Source organism: Oreochromis aureus, linkage group 6, assembly GCF_013358895.1.
Source record: "Oreochromis aureus strain Israel breed Guangdong linkage group 6, ZZ_aureus, whole genome shotgun sequence".
Classification (NCBI taxonomy): domain Eukaryota; kingdom Metazoa; phylum Chordata; class Actinopteri; order Cichliformes; family Cichlidae; genus Oreochromis; species Oreochromis aureus.
In genome coordinates, this window is record NC_052947.1 from 33,758,675 (window position 1) to 33,773,404 (window position 14,730).

Consider the following 14,730-nt stretch of genomic DNA (forward strand, 5'->3'; position numbering starts at 1 on the left):
TATTCGTTTTTCGCGGTCATTGGACAAAATTTGAAACGCCCACCTGAGTTTTTCTTCCGGGTTAAGGTCATGGCGTGTTGCTGAACAGCATGTGAGTTTGGATAGCCACAAACCGGAGATTTAATGTAAGAAACTTTTCATAATTCTGATAGTATATTTAAATGTACGTTTTCGGCAATACATCAGATATTTAAATCTTCAGTCTGGTGGAGGTTTTTGCTAGTGTTTGTTCGTTTTATACCTGGTATTATTTAGCTCGTTATGTCGTGCATTTTGAGTGATTAGATCCACGAATACAGATGGACTTTTATCACTAAATAAAATAATCTGGCTCTCGCAGTCTCAATGATTTGAAATTTGTGCACATGTGAACTAATAACAATTAGATCTCTTTTATAATGGCGACATTATTTTTCTTAGACGTCTTAAAGAACTTCATAGATGGCATCGGTGGAGGAGGACTTCCCTCGAGGAGGGACAGCAAAGAAGTCCACTGGGAGTAAGACAGTGGTTCATCGAACAGAAGCGGACAATCTGTTTCAGGTAGAGTTTAACTTCTGTGTGTTTTTGTCTGTCCTGCTGAGTGTAAAAAGAGTTGATCTGGGTTCAGAGTGCAGACAAAAGTGATCAAAGTTAATAACCACAGGTATGTTTTTCACAACAAATCAAATCTTTTTAGTTAATCGATTTCATGTCTGAGTTTCTTTTGTGTAATGTGACAATGGCATATACAAATGAGAATTAAATTGGAATTTATCTTTTGTTGACCCGAATGTGTTGCTGCCTACATCCTGTGGAGAGGCATTGCCAGATGTACAGTGAAGCCATCCATATCACGATCCCGGCCCTTCTGGCTCCAACTCTGTATCTGGAATCACTTCCGCACAGAAGTACTTCACAAAAACTCAAAGTTGGCTCTGTTTTGGCTCAGAAACTCTTTGGCTTCCACTGCAAATCAAATTATAAATGAAACGGACATCAGTGAGGCAGAATTGATCGTTACTGCCCCTGATGTATCTAGCACAGGACAGACCTGGCAAAGAGATCTGCTCTTTGCCACACCTGAGCTTCTTAGATATGAGGTTAGGCCAATATTGTAAAAAAAAATCCCTTGATGTCACCTGGTCTTAAATAGGCTATTGTATACTACAACACTAGAGTGTATTATTAAAACATATTTCACATTTGGTAATAATTTGCTTGTCTCTTGCAGTCTAATGAACAAACTGAAACCAAGAAAAGAAAGGCAGGAGCCAAAGATGACAGCAAAAAGCTCAAGAAGCAAAAAGCAGAGGAAAAGAAAGTTGGCCTGACACTTAACGCTCCAGTCAAATGTGTGGAAATTCTGCATGTTAAGGTAATCGATCTCCCAATAACCTATACGGTACATATACAGTATTTGAATGTTTTTTTTATGTGTTGGATAGATTAATTTCCTCAGTGTTTTCTGCATCTAAAAAAATAACACACATAAGCAATTTTTTAAGCTCTTGGGAAGGTGCTCGTCTCAGTAACAGCTTGTGTGTGTTTTTCCCAGGATGTGAAGGAGGGCATGCTGATGCTAGGCTGTGTGAAAGAGGTGACAGACTTTGAGGTGACCGTCAGCCTGCCTAGTGGCCTGCAAGGCTTTCTCAGCATTAAGAACATCTGCGATTCATACACCAAGCTGCTGAGTGAGCAACTGGACTCAACTGACACAGAGGTTGGCCTATATAGTAATGAACTGAATGTTGTAGGAGATTTGAATTGGGCTTGGTGTTGAGGACATTTCTGCTTGTGAGTGTGCAACAGTGTAATTCGCTCCACAATATTCATAAAATCTTTTAAAAAAATCAAGACAACATTTCTATATTTGTATATTCTATAACACTGTCTTCGCTCACATACTCAAAATGTATTAGCTGACCCTCATACATAGTAACTCTGTATTAACTGTATTTTAATTGTTGTGCAGCGTTTTGTGACTTTTAGGTCTGTGAAAAGTGCCATAATAATTACTTTATACTTTGTAGGAAATCTGCTCTTTGCCACACCTTTTCTACCCCGGCATGGTGCTCAGGTGTGTGGTTGCCAAGTTGGATGTAACGAAGAGAGGCTCGCTTAGCATCCAGCTGTCAATCAATCCAAAACTGGTCAACAAAAGCCTGACCCCGAGTGCACTGAAAACTGGCATGGTGAGCCATTAGTGACAGTAACTATTTAAAAACATCCATCAAACCTGCATTTACATAAATGGTTGTATCTTTTGTGTAGGTCTTGAGTGCGTGTGTGGAGAGCGTAGAGGATTATGGCTACATCATTGACATTGGTGTCAGTGGAACCAAGGCCTTTCTGTCTAAGGAATCCCTGAAATTCAAACACAACAGTGCTCAAGGTATGGAAAAATAACTTGTTGCTCATTTTGGGAAATAGTTGTTTTGTTTTTCATGCATCATTTGGTTGTGTTTCATCAGGACATTGCAGATGTTTTCAGTTTTTGTGAAACAAATGTAATCAGTTTTTTTAAAAAAGGATCTCTCAAGCATTTGTGGTTTCTCCACATGTACAGAGCTGAAAGTGGGTCAGTATTTGACTTCCCAAGTAGAAGAGGTGAAGAATGATGGTCGCGTGGTCCAGCTTTCTGCTAACCTGACTACGATTGCTCAGACTTGTGCTGAACCCAAGCAGGGCTGGAACCTCACAACACTTCTTCCTGGCCTTCTGGTCAAAGCTACCATCAAGGAGGTAAAGACAGTGTTTTTATGTTATCCGCTATATGTGTTCTGTTATTAATACAACATGAAACAATCACCATTGAAATATAACCTCTGAACTGCATGTAAAAGCCAGTATGTTGGTATTGCAGGTGACCAAACACGGCCTGATCCTGGACTTCCTGTCCTCATTTAATGGCCAGGTGGATTTTCTGCACATGGAGCCAGAACAGGCTTCCAGCTACACTAAGGGACTTAAGGTAAACTAGACCTGGCATGTTTAACACAGCGTCTATGATAAATAAGGGTTTAGAAATTTTGATGCCATGTGATAATTTGAGAGTACAAACCTCCTTTTGTATCCACCCATTCAGGTGAATGCGCGCGTGCTGTACATCGAGCCACAGACTCGTCTGGTGGGAATGAGCCTGCGCAGCCACCTTATTCATCTTGAGACTGGGATTGACCCCGTTCCTGCAGGTAGGGAACGGATTGGAGAGGTGGTGAAGGAGTGCAAGATGACTGCTATGCACCACCTGTCTGGAGGAGTGTTGGAACTTCCGGACAAAACGTTGGCCTTTGTTCATGTAAGTCAGCGTGATCCTTTGGACAAACTTTAACTTTTATAAGTCTTGTATTTATCTATTTTTTCATCATAAGATGAGATTAACATAATTTTATTGTCTGTGTTGACAGCGGAACCACCTGAAGGAGTCTAATGAGGAAGCTAATGAAAACAGAGTGTTTGCCCAGCCTGAGCACACCTGCAGGATCCTGGACTTCAGCCCCATGGAGCAAATTCATTTTGCTACTTTACGCAGGTATGTTACACTTCATTTGAGTGTCCACAGTAAATGTAGACCTCACTGCTCTAATCTTTGCATGACTCTCTTTTGATTTTAGGAGTGTGATTGGGAAGCCTTTTTTCAGATACCATGATCTTCAGGCCGGTCAGGTTGTGGAGGTAGGAACACAGAATCATCTTTTGTTGGAAACTTGACTTACATGTAACTTTTGATTATGAAAGTTTGTGTCAATGAAGTCTTTCAGTGCATTAAGAGGATAACATGGACTTTATTAGGCAAAAAGCAAAATCATGGTGTGTTATTTATTGGGACAAATTTTAGTTTGTTTTTGGAGAAAACTTAAATTAACACTCACTCAAATGAACTCCTTATGTAACGTATTAAGTCTTACACAATAAGTTTGCTTCTATACAGAAGCAAATGGTACAAATATCACTTGTTTCTATTTCTTGACCACACCTGTGGTGTTGCTGTGAGGTTACTTTGGAACTTGTCTTTGCAAGAAAGCAACTACGTGTATTTCTCAAAATATCCCTTTTAAAAAAATCCGTCTAGTCAGTTTGATTTAATTTTTTATTGCGTCAAACCAGGAATGGAAACTCTCCTTGGCAGACATGTTAAAAATATCTTTGACTTAGGAACTCCAGTTTAATAATTTAAAATGGTGATGCTGAATGGAGAGATGACGAACATTAGTTAGAATTGCTGTAAATGAGCCTGAAACAGAAGGTTTAAACTGTGTACAGTTAAATCCTCACCTCTCTTTATTGTTCCCTGTTGTCTGTGTTACATTTTCTCTCAATGTTTCTCTTTCTCCAAGGGGACAGTGTCAGTCCTGCTGAGTCATGGGATGGTGGTGCATCTGTCTGACCACATTAAAGGTTTGGTGCCTCGAACCCATCTGTCTGACATTGTTCTGCAGAATCCGGAGAAAAAGTACATGGAGGGCATGAAGGTCAAATGTCGGGTAAGTGCACTTCTGCGCTAACAAACAGCTATAAAACTTCTGATGTGAAGTTTCAGCTGTGAGCACTGATTTGCTTTTTATTGTTCCACTGAATATTTGTGTCTGCACACTTTGTCTTCAGGTGCTGTCAGTAGATGCAGAGAATAAGAAGCTGTACCTGACCAGAAAAAAGACTCTGGTTGAAAGCTCCTTGCCGTTGTTCCTGAGCTATAATGACACTCGTCCCGGTCGTGTGTCCCACGGCTATATCGTGAGCGTAAAAGACTTTGGCTGCATTGTCCGTTTTTACAATGGCGTCAAGGGTCTGGTGCCGCTCAGTGAGCTGAGCTCTGAGCCCATCGTTCGTCCTGGGGACATCTTCTATGTTGGGCAGGTAAGGTGATCTAATGTCATGTACACTGAGATTCCTGTATGGTCATGGTGGTCTTATGGTCTTGATTTGTGTTGTTTCTATGATGTATCTCACAAGTTTGCTCGTGTTGATTGATAATCCAGGTGGTAAAGGCTAAAGTTCTTCAGTGTGATCCTGAAAAGGGAAAGATGGTGCTTTCATTTAAGGCAGTGGGCGAAAAAGAAAACGAGGAGACTGAAAAACCTGAGTTTGACTGTGAAGTGGGGAAGGTAATAAGAAGTCGTCTCTGTGGCTTGTTCCATTGAAAATATAATCTTTTGTCTTATTCTTATTAATTTGTCTTATTTATTGTAGAGGCTGGATGCAAAGGTGCTGAAAAAGTCACTCAACGGTTTGGAAGTGGCCATCCTCCCGGATGAGATCCGTGCTGTACTGCCTATGATCCACCTGTCTGATCACATGTCCAACTGCCCTCTGCTGTGGGAGAGCCTGCAGGAAGGAGATATCATCTCAAAACTCATCTGTTCAAGCAAGAACAAGCAGAATCTTGTATCCTTTTTTTTACTAGCCTGCAGACATTTTGCAGATCTGACCACCCGATAACCTTTACTCAGCTTTGATTGATTCACTGTGTCCTCTTGGGAAATTCATACATCTTCTATTTGAAAAAATGTGTTTTTCCTTAGCTGCTTCTCATTTAAAGATTCTCACCAAGAAACCAACAGTGAGATGGTCACTGGAGGAAGGAGTGGTTGCCAAAGATTTCTCTGAGATCACTGTTGGACTTCAGTTGGTTGGCTGGATCAAGAATATCATGTCCTATGGTGTCTTTGTGGAGTTTCCATATGGCCTTGTTGGACTTGCACCCAAATCAGTAAGTAAAGAACTTTTAATTTGTAAACTGAAAGGCGCATATGTGTACAACAGTTATATATTTTCCTGGTTAAATTTTCCAATTTTTCTGCTTTTCCAGGCTATGACTGACAAGTTCATCAGAGATGCGACAAACACCTTCCAGGTTGGCCAGACGGTCATTGCTAAAGTGACAAACCTCGATGAGGAGAAGCGGCGATTCCTGGTCACACTGAAGATTTCAGAGGTCATATCACCACAGGGGGATGCCCAGACAAGACTCATTAATGGTCTTCAGGAGAGAAGAGCAGTGACTGAAATGTTGGTTTTGAAGGGTATGTGTGATAAATAAACGCTGGGAGCTAGTTATACAAAAGGCCAAATAAGATTTGAGTTGCAAAATTCCAGACATTAAGTGAGACTTAAGTTCCCTTTTTTTGTTCACTTTGTATCTATTTTTTTTTTTTCTAGATAACAGTGAACTTCAGCAGCAGTTGGCTGCTCTGTCTGTTGGACAGAAACTGAAGCTGACTGTGGATACTGTGAATGACACCGGTGCCAGATTTAAGTCTGATGGCTTGATTGGTGCTACCATTCTGGCCAATAAGCACCACATGATGGGTATGTACTGAACAGGAAAAAACTAAATATTTATCATATCATTATTATTATTTTTTGCTTTGCTTTGGTCAGTGAAGCTTTTAATTTTGAAGAAAATATTAAATAGAGTGGAACTTGTGGGCCAAAAGCACAAGGTCAAAGAGACGAGTGGGCTGTTTAGTGTGTATGTTGTTTTCACAATATTCAAAACAATATTATATTATATCTAATAACAGATGAAGGGAAGTATGAAGTTTACCGATTCATAACATCAGGAGGTTACAGAGAAGTTATTTTGTATGAAAGATGAGTTTATATGTAACCAAAAACTGTATTTTTTGCAGGTGTTAAACTGACCGAAGGACAGAAAGTCGGTGCAGTCGTCCTTCATGTTGACATGCTTTCTGCTTGTGTCCATGTCTCTATCCTTTCCAAGCTGATGGGGAAGAAGAAATCTGTGAGTGTTCATATTTATATATATATATATATATTTTTAAATCAGATATATAAAAATATAAATCCACCATTTGATTGTAATGTTTTTAATTTTTTTATAGCTGGCTGAAGGGTTGAAACACACAGCAATGGTGCAGTACATAGACAAAGACTTTGCCGTCATCTCATTGGGTGACACGGCACAGCTGACTGTGATCCAGACTTACAGCCACCTGAACGAGATATTCCTGTCTGAGTCAGAGAAGCTGAAGGTGGGCATGACTTTGTCAGCTGAAGTTATTGAACCCAGCTGTCAAGAGCTGCAAGGGCTCCCTTTGGTGTCGTGGGAGCGCAGTATGCCAGAACGAAAGCGCACAGCTTCAGAAAACCAGACTGGCCGCAAGGGCCACTGCTTTGGTGAAATCCTGCAGGGCACGGTGCGGACAGTAAAACCTACCTGCATCCAGGTTACCTTAGAGGATGGAAGCTCAGGTAGCGTGCATGTGTCTGAAGTGGTGGCGCCTGCAGAAGTGCGCCTGGGATCTTTCCCCACGTCATCAGTAAAAGTGGGCAGCGTGGTCACCGCCAGGGTTATCGGAGGACGAGAAGCTTCCAGTCACAGGTAATGATGGCTGTTGTGCCTCATTTTACCCACTGGAGTAGACATTTCTCCTTCTTTATGATGTGTATTCACTTTCTTTGTGTTATGTAATAATGTAGATGTAATCGCAACTGTTTCTGTTTCAGATTCTTGCCATTCTCCCATCCAAAATTCACATACACCATTTCCGAGCTTACGCTGATACCCAGGTAAATGTATAACACAAATAAGCTTGCATTCTGGTTCTTATATTGCATCACCTGAGCCTGATCATTATTTAATCCTAAAATATCAAAACAACCATCATTCAGACATTAACATCCCCAGCCTGTTAATAAAATATTGCACAGGTGTTTAAAATGAATAAAATTCGTTGCACTATAATTTGTTTGGGACTACCACTCGTGCATATTTTGTGCTTTTTCTGTTTTTCATCTATGTGGTCTTTTTTTCCTCTCTGTAGCAAACTGAACGAGAGTGTAGATTTCAAACCAGTTACAGCAAAAGAAAAACTGAGCAGCTATAAGGCTGGGGAGGAAATTACATGCTTTGTATCAAAGGTAAGCTTTGAAGATCGAGATGGCTGGCTTTATATTATTTTACAAGTTTTCCGCTAAACTTGAAGTGATGGCACATTGAAAAAATCCAAAAACAATTTCAAAGGAAAAAGGAAGCTTGGAATTTATGTCCTCTTTGCTTTTTCTTCAATGTCTGCATGTTTCTCTCTCCAGTTTAACTCAGACAGAAAGTCTTTGGAAGTCACGACTGATCCCAGTGTTACTGGAACGGTTGAACTGCTGGCAATGACCACTGATCCTAAAGTAAGTTTCTGTCTTTGCAAATGTATAGGAAGAGCAAATGGTATTTGTAAAAGGTCAATCATCTAACACTTTGTGCTTATTCGAGGATATCGGCCACCCAGAGAAACTGCACAAGCTGGGCCAAGCAGTCCGTGCCAGAGTGGTAGAAGTGAGCTTCACTCCTCATCGCTTTGTGCTGTCACTCACAGGTAAGAGCTACACGAGCACGATGTAGCCTCAACATATAGATTAAGATGTTTCTAGGAAATGTGCAATAATGACATTTATAATGATAATGAAAAAATGTTATTTTATTGAAAAAATATCTGCAAACAAAATAAAGGGCATTTTGCATCCTCCTCTTCCAATAAGCTGCTATCAGACTACTGAAGTCACAGTTTGAATCTATTGCCACAAGGTGGCAGCAGCGGCAACATTATAGCAGTAGTAGTGACACAGTATAAGTCCAATATAAGCACAAAAGTAGCCTACCTAGAATTTTTAGTGAAAGTGTAACATAACAGCTCAACACTTTAGTTAGCAGTAACTGAAGTAACTTAACTTCATTGTTGATGTAGCTCCATTTTTAGCTACTAAATGAACATATCTGTCTGACACGCTGCTCTCAGACGTGCTTAGCTTTGTATCGTCGTTGTGCAAGGGAACTTAGGGAACTTAAACACATTGCATCACTATTATCTCTCATACAATGATATAATATTTACATATCACATGAAAATTTCTACATGACTAGTAAGAGCGTGTGTCTTTGTGTTATGTTATTGTTGTTGGATCTGCTAGTTTTGAAATTTGTATCACATAAAATCGGGTTAATTTAATTTCTGGATTCCTTTTATTTTCCAGGTGTCCATAAACTGGAGAAAGGCAGCATTACTTTGGGGATAGTAACAAATATTCAGCCACAAACTGGCCTGCTGGTCAAACTTCCCTTTGGGGGGATGGGGACTGTTGCTGTCACAGACCTTGCTGATGCCTACAGGCCAAACCCACTGGCTGTTTACAACAAGGATCAGTTTCTCAGGTGAGTGTGGATGATCTCTGTTATAGACCTTGTGCAGAAAAGAATAGTTTTAGGCTACCCTGATGTGCACTCGCTTCTGTAATCCAGTGCAAACTTTAATTTTGCATTTATTTCATTGTTTTTCTAAATTACCAGTAAGCAAATTAAGAGTTAAAACTTTTTGAGTGTAACAAAGTTAAACTATATTTATCTTGTGGGCACTGAAACACTACAGCTCCCATCAGCTTCCATGATAAAACAATGCAAGTGTTGCAGCAGCAGTAGATTTAACTGTAACCTGGTTTCTTCTCTTATAAAACCGATTTTTCAACATTATAGCTGTGATGTCTGCTGCAGTGTTCAGTTCTCTCTGTCCAGCTGTTACAGTAATGTGACACTCCTTGGCCCACATCTGTGGAGCAAAAATCTGAAAACCTAAAGTTAGATCTAAAAAATGTTTTTTTTCTATCAGAGAAAAAATGAGAGAACTTTTCTTTTGGAGCAGCACCTGGAAGTTCTGTTTTCCCTTCAGCTTTTTTTAAAATTCAGTATATCAACCCACACTTTACCTTGTGGATTTCTCTTTTTTATTAGCTGTAATATTGCTGTGCCAGCTTAAATAGAAAAGACCTTTTTTCAGTGGTTTAGTCGATACAAATACATTTTTTGTTTGAATTGGAGTCAAAATTCAGTCTGCAGAATTCAGTTATGTGTCACTGATATGAAAATATTAAAATATCGTCACAACTTTAATCCCAAAACTTTCTGATTAAAAATGTTTAGTGACTGTGAAGTAAATATTGATTATTTTTTTAATATGTTTATTATATTTATATTCTTTAAATATTTTTTCAGGTGTTACCTTCTAGATAATGAAAATGACAAGTGGCAGTTGTCTCTGCGACCATCAAGGTATGAGAAGGCATCGTTGTAAAAGTTTGATTTGTGAGGTTTTTTTTAATAAAGCACTAAAAATGTATCTTGTTACAACGTGCTCCTCCAGGCTGAACCCAGAGAAGGCCAAGCCAGCAAAAGACCCAGAAGTGTTGTCCGTAAACAAACTGAAGGCAGGCCAGATCATCAGAGGCTATGTCAAGTCTGTTGGAGAGCAGGGGGTCTTCATCAGGTAAAGAGATCCATCCACAGCATGCTAATGATTGTTTTTAGAAAAATTTCAACATTTATTCTAACATTTATGTTCTTACTTGTTATATCTTCTTACTGTTCTATATAATTGTCTTTCAGGTTGTCAAGAAGCATCATTGGAAGAGCTGAGCTCCAACAAACCACCAAATACTTTGTTAAAAATCACAAAATCGTCTCTGAGCACCTGCCTCCCAACACCCTGCTCACCACCAAAATTCTCAGGTAAAGTCAGCTCAGAGTTCAGAAATCACTCTTCAGAATTTATGCTTTGTTTCCAATGTTATACACTGATCCAGCTTAGAATTATATCTTAACTGCCATTGATGTAGCATTTAAAAATAAAAGGGAAAAAATTCATTATCATACCAAGTTTCAGAAGTTATCTGGGACAGCTTCAGGTAGGGACTATTTTCAGACTCCAAACTGCCATCCTACCATTTTAGTTTTTGCTATTCTTGTCTTCAGTATTGACGAGGAGGAGGAGTTTATCAACCTCTCGCTTCTCCCTGAGGACACCGGGAAGCCAGACGTCCTTCCAGAATCGCTCGGTCTGCCGCTGCGTCTCGTCGGAGAGGAGAAGAAGAAACAAGATAAGAAGAGCAAGAAACGCCCAGCGTCTGAGAGCGAAGAGGTGAAAAGGCGCATTCAGTTTCTTTTTTACTTTCACATCTAAATTTATCTCATTTCCTTGTGTTTTCTATTACATAGTTAACTCTTTCATTTTATATTTTGATATTTTTGAATCATCACTTTGCATTTTTGCCAAAAACAAGGCCATTTTTCATCTTCCATTTATCATCTTTGGGTGTGACAATAATAAATCCTGCACTGATATTTGCCTTGGTGACTTTATGCATGTATTGAATTGTGGTTTATTTGGGTCTTAATGGTCCTTCATTGGCAGATCCCAAAGAAAAAGAAGAAGGAATCAAAGAAGGCAAGAACTGATGATAATGATAGTGGAGTAGAGGTGTACTTCAGAGAAGAAGAGGATAAGGAAGATGAAGGAAAACCTGCAAAAGTAAGCAACTGCTCATAAACTTTTCCAGTCTTGTAAATCTCCGTAGATTGGGTGATTTGAATACACTTAACCAGAATCTTATGAATACGTTCTCTCCCTCAGCAGGTTACATCCAGTGCATCGTGTCCATCTAGGCTGCAGGTGACAGCAGGTTTCTCCTGGGATGTGGGTCTTAGCTCCCTGAAGCCTGCCTCTGCAGTGCAGGAGGAGGACTCGAGTGATGGAGAAGACCAAGAGGGAAGCACTAAGGTGAAAAAAAAAGATGTACATTCTTAGAGTTAGTGGAGAAAGAACTTTCAGCACATCAGTTTAGCCCTTAAAAGACCTCATTCATTATTTATCCATTCTCAACCTTTCTCGGCTCTATCCCGTCTCCTTTTCTTTCCTGTGTTTTACCTTAAATGTGCTCTTTCCACCTCCCAGCCCCAGAAGAAGTCTCGTCATGAGCAAGAGCAGGAGAAAAAGGAAGCAGAGAAGGCTTTGATACAGAGAGAGGCTGAGCTGATGGATCCAAACCTGCGGCCCCAGGATGCAGCTGCCTTCGAGCGTCTGCTCCTTGCGTCACCCAACAGCTCGCTGCTGTGGCTCCAGTTCATGGCTCACCATCTGCAGGCTACACAGATCGAGCAGGCCCGCAGTGTCGCTGAAAGAGCCCTGAAAACTATCTCCTTCAGGTAATGGTAGACTTGTAGACGAATACACGCACTTAGCAACTTTATTAGTTACACGTGGCGCACAGTACTGCTGGCTTAAGTCTGTATGATAGAGATTCAGGAAGGTGCTGGAAACATTGCGGTACTGACATCATAGTGTTACACAGGTGCTGCTTATTTATAAGAAGTTCTTTTATTATGGTGCAGTTCTTTTAATCCACCTCATCCCAAAGGCTTTCTGTTGGATTTAGAAGCAGTTTGAGTACAGTCAATTCATGCTAATGCTTTCTCTCATATAGGAGATATTTGACGACTTCACCTGATGAGTTTTGGCACCTTAGTATATAATGATAAACATGTGGTTTGACAACCTTTAGAACAGTTTAAGGGTTTTCCCCAACGGGCATGTGTATAGGCAGAGACCATCTCACTAACATCTGATGCAAAACCAGTCATTTTATCCAATTAGCAGGCCTGAAATATGGCAGGAACTCCTCAGTTCAAAAAAGAGCTTCAAGAACTTTACTCCTAGCAGGGTTCCCAAGGAAGACAAGGAGATGTGTGGAAGTAGGGAGGCAGAATCAGGAACAAGTGAAGGTTTTGTTAAAGCTTTAGCTATCTTTTTGACTTTAACCCCTGCTGCCACCACCTAAACAGAGAGACGTAGGAACTAGTCAAAAAAACAAACAAGTTAAACAGAAGTTATCAAGCACACTCATATGCACAAGGATGAAATGGCCACAAACACACTGACATGCTATCAAAACAGTGACTCTCTTGCACAGGGGCTTTCCTCTCTCTGATTGCAAGTCCTCTCTTGACTCACTGCTTAGTGTTAGGTATTTAATAATAGGCCAGCTGCGGTTTAAAGTGCAAGACATGGTTACTTGCAACAAGCCACCACCTTAATTGTAGATAGTTGTTTGTAAAAACTCCAGTGCTTTCTAAAATACTCAAACCAGCCTTTCTCACGTGAGCACCTTTCTGCATTCAAATCACCTTTTCTCTGCACTTTGATGTTCACTTTTAACTGCAGCAGATCTTTTGAACTATATTTACATGCCCAAATGCTGCAAGTCTGTTCTAAAAATGGTTGACTAAATAATCGTAGTTTAGTCAACTAGTCAGCTACAACAATGAGTAGTTGAATTTGTTTAACTAATAAAGCGATCTCTGCATCCAGTTATATACAATTATACATCCAGTATACAATTTAACTAAAGATGGTTAGATGTGTAAAATTGTGCCTGTTGTGGTTCAGGGAGGAGCAGGAGAAGCTGAATGTGTGGGTGGCCCTGCTGAACCTGGAGAATATGTATGGCACAGAGGAGAGTCTCAAGAAGGTGTTTGAGCGGGCAGTGCAGTTCTGTGAGCCCATGCCTGTATACCAGAAGCTGGCTGAGATCTACGCCAAGTCCAACAAAATCAAGGTACTTTCTCAGAAAATACCAAAATGTTTAGGTACGCATATTTAAATAAGCATCTGATATATGCATGATCTGTGTGTTGTTGACTCATTGTGTTTTTTGGGTTTTTTTGTACTCAGGAGGCAGAGGGCCTGTATAAGACGATGGTGAAGCGCTTCCGTCAGAATAAGGAAGTATGGTTTAGCTATGGGACCTTCCTGCTTCAGCAGGGTCAGAGTGATGTTGCCAGTACTCTCCTGCAGAGGGCGTTGAAGAGTCTCCCTCCAAAAGAAAGTAAGTGGATCTGTTTAGCATCTGTATGTGCAATACCTCCTATGTACATTTAATGTATGTTGTCCACCAATAACTTAACGCTCATGGTTTTTGCAGTTATTCTTAAATATTAGGGTGGCTGTTAGTACAGTTGCATCCCACCACCCAACACCACCACTAGCACTGAAACTAATGCAATATTTTTAACAATTCCCATTCTTTTCACCTGCCAAAGCTGTGTTTATCTACAGGAAGTAACCTTTTATGTGTTCTCATCTTTTTCTCTCAGGTGTGGATGTGATCGCCAAGTTCGCTCAGCTGGAGTTTCGTTACGGTGATGTTGAGAGAGGTCGCAACATGTTTGACAAAGTCCTGACCACCTACCCAAAACGTACCGACCTGTGGTCTGTTTTCATCGACCTCATGGTCAAACATGGATCGCAGAAGGAAATCAGGTGAACAGAAACGTTCTTTTCATCGTCATAGTTACCATATGTTATTCCATATGCTGTAGCGTCTGTGTTCCTAAACAGTTATACACTCATAAAAACTGACATGTGAGATGGATAAGTGTGTGAAGTGTGTAATATCGTATTCTAACTCCTACCTCTTTCAGAGCGCTCTTTGATCGAGTGATCCACCTGAGTGTTTCTGTGAAGAAGATCAAGTTCTTCTTCAAGCGTTACCTGGAATATGAGAAGACACATGGCACCCCTCAGAGCGTCCAAGCAGTGAAAGAAAAGGCCATTGAGTTTGTGGAGGCTAAAGGCACAGAGGGCACCAAGTAAAGTCCAAATATATGCAGGCAAACACCTTATAAATGCAGGTGGACTTCAGTCTGCCACATGTGACTGCAGTGTATTTGTATCCTCAGATGAGGAGCATTTTCCTCAAAATGACCAATATTTTAGCTTGTAATTAAGTTTTTTCTAATAGTTGTGGACTCATGAGTGTTGAACTTGTGTGCTACAATACTGTGGGTCTATAAAACAACAGTTTTGTATGATAATGAGTAATTCATGTCACGATGATTGCTGACTGTTTGAACAGATTTATAAAAGGTTCAATAAAACCTTTGTCAGTTGACTTGTTGACCTTTCAATA

General features: G+C 40.2%; 1 protein-coding gene across 2 annotated transcripts; it reads left to right on the forward strand.

The window, feature by feature from the left end:
* Positions 1–30: 30 nt before the first annotated feature.
* Positions 31–14,712, forward strand: pdcd11 (programmed cell death 11). 2 transcript variants are annotated; one of them, XM_031753735.2, is made up of 36 exons: positions 31–125; positions 421–543; positions 1,214–1,357; positions 1,538–1,702; positions 2,013–2,174; positions 2,254–2,374; positions 2,549–2,724; positions 2,846–2,953; positions 3,068–3,280; positions 3,390–3,514; positions 3,597–3,657; positions 4,320–4,466; positions 4,588–4,839; positions 4,962–5,087; positions 5,173–5,367; positions 5,522–5,692; positions 5,792–6,005; positions 6,142–6,291; positions 6,615–6,727; positions 6,828–7,327; positions 7,453–7,515; positions 7,770–7,866; positions 8,038–8,127; positions 8,213–8,315; positions 8,971–9,148; positions 9,983–10,039; positions 10,131–10,253; positions 10,373–10,495; positions 10,739–10,904; positions 11,178–11,294; positions 11,397–11,543; positions 11,718–11,968; positions 13,209–13,377; positions 13,494–13,647; positions 13,916–14,081; positions 14,243–14,712. In XM_031753735.2, exons 2-36 carry the CDS (start codon positions 442–444, stop codon positions 14,412–14,414), a joined length of 5,421 nt encoding a protein of 1,806 aa, XP_031609595.1. In that variant the 5' UTR covers positions 31–125; positions 421–441; the 3' UTR covers positions 14,415–14,712. The 2 variants fall into 2 exon arrangements, with proteins under 2 accessions (XP_031609595.1, XP_031609603.1); XM_031753743.2 differs by having other exon boundaries at positions 11,400–11,543.
* Positions 14,713–14,730: the final 18 nt, after the last annotated feature.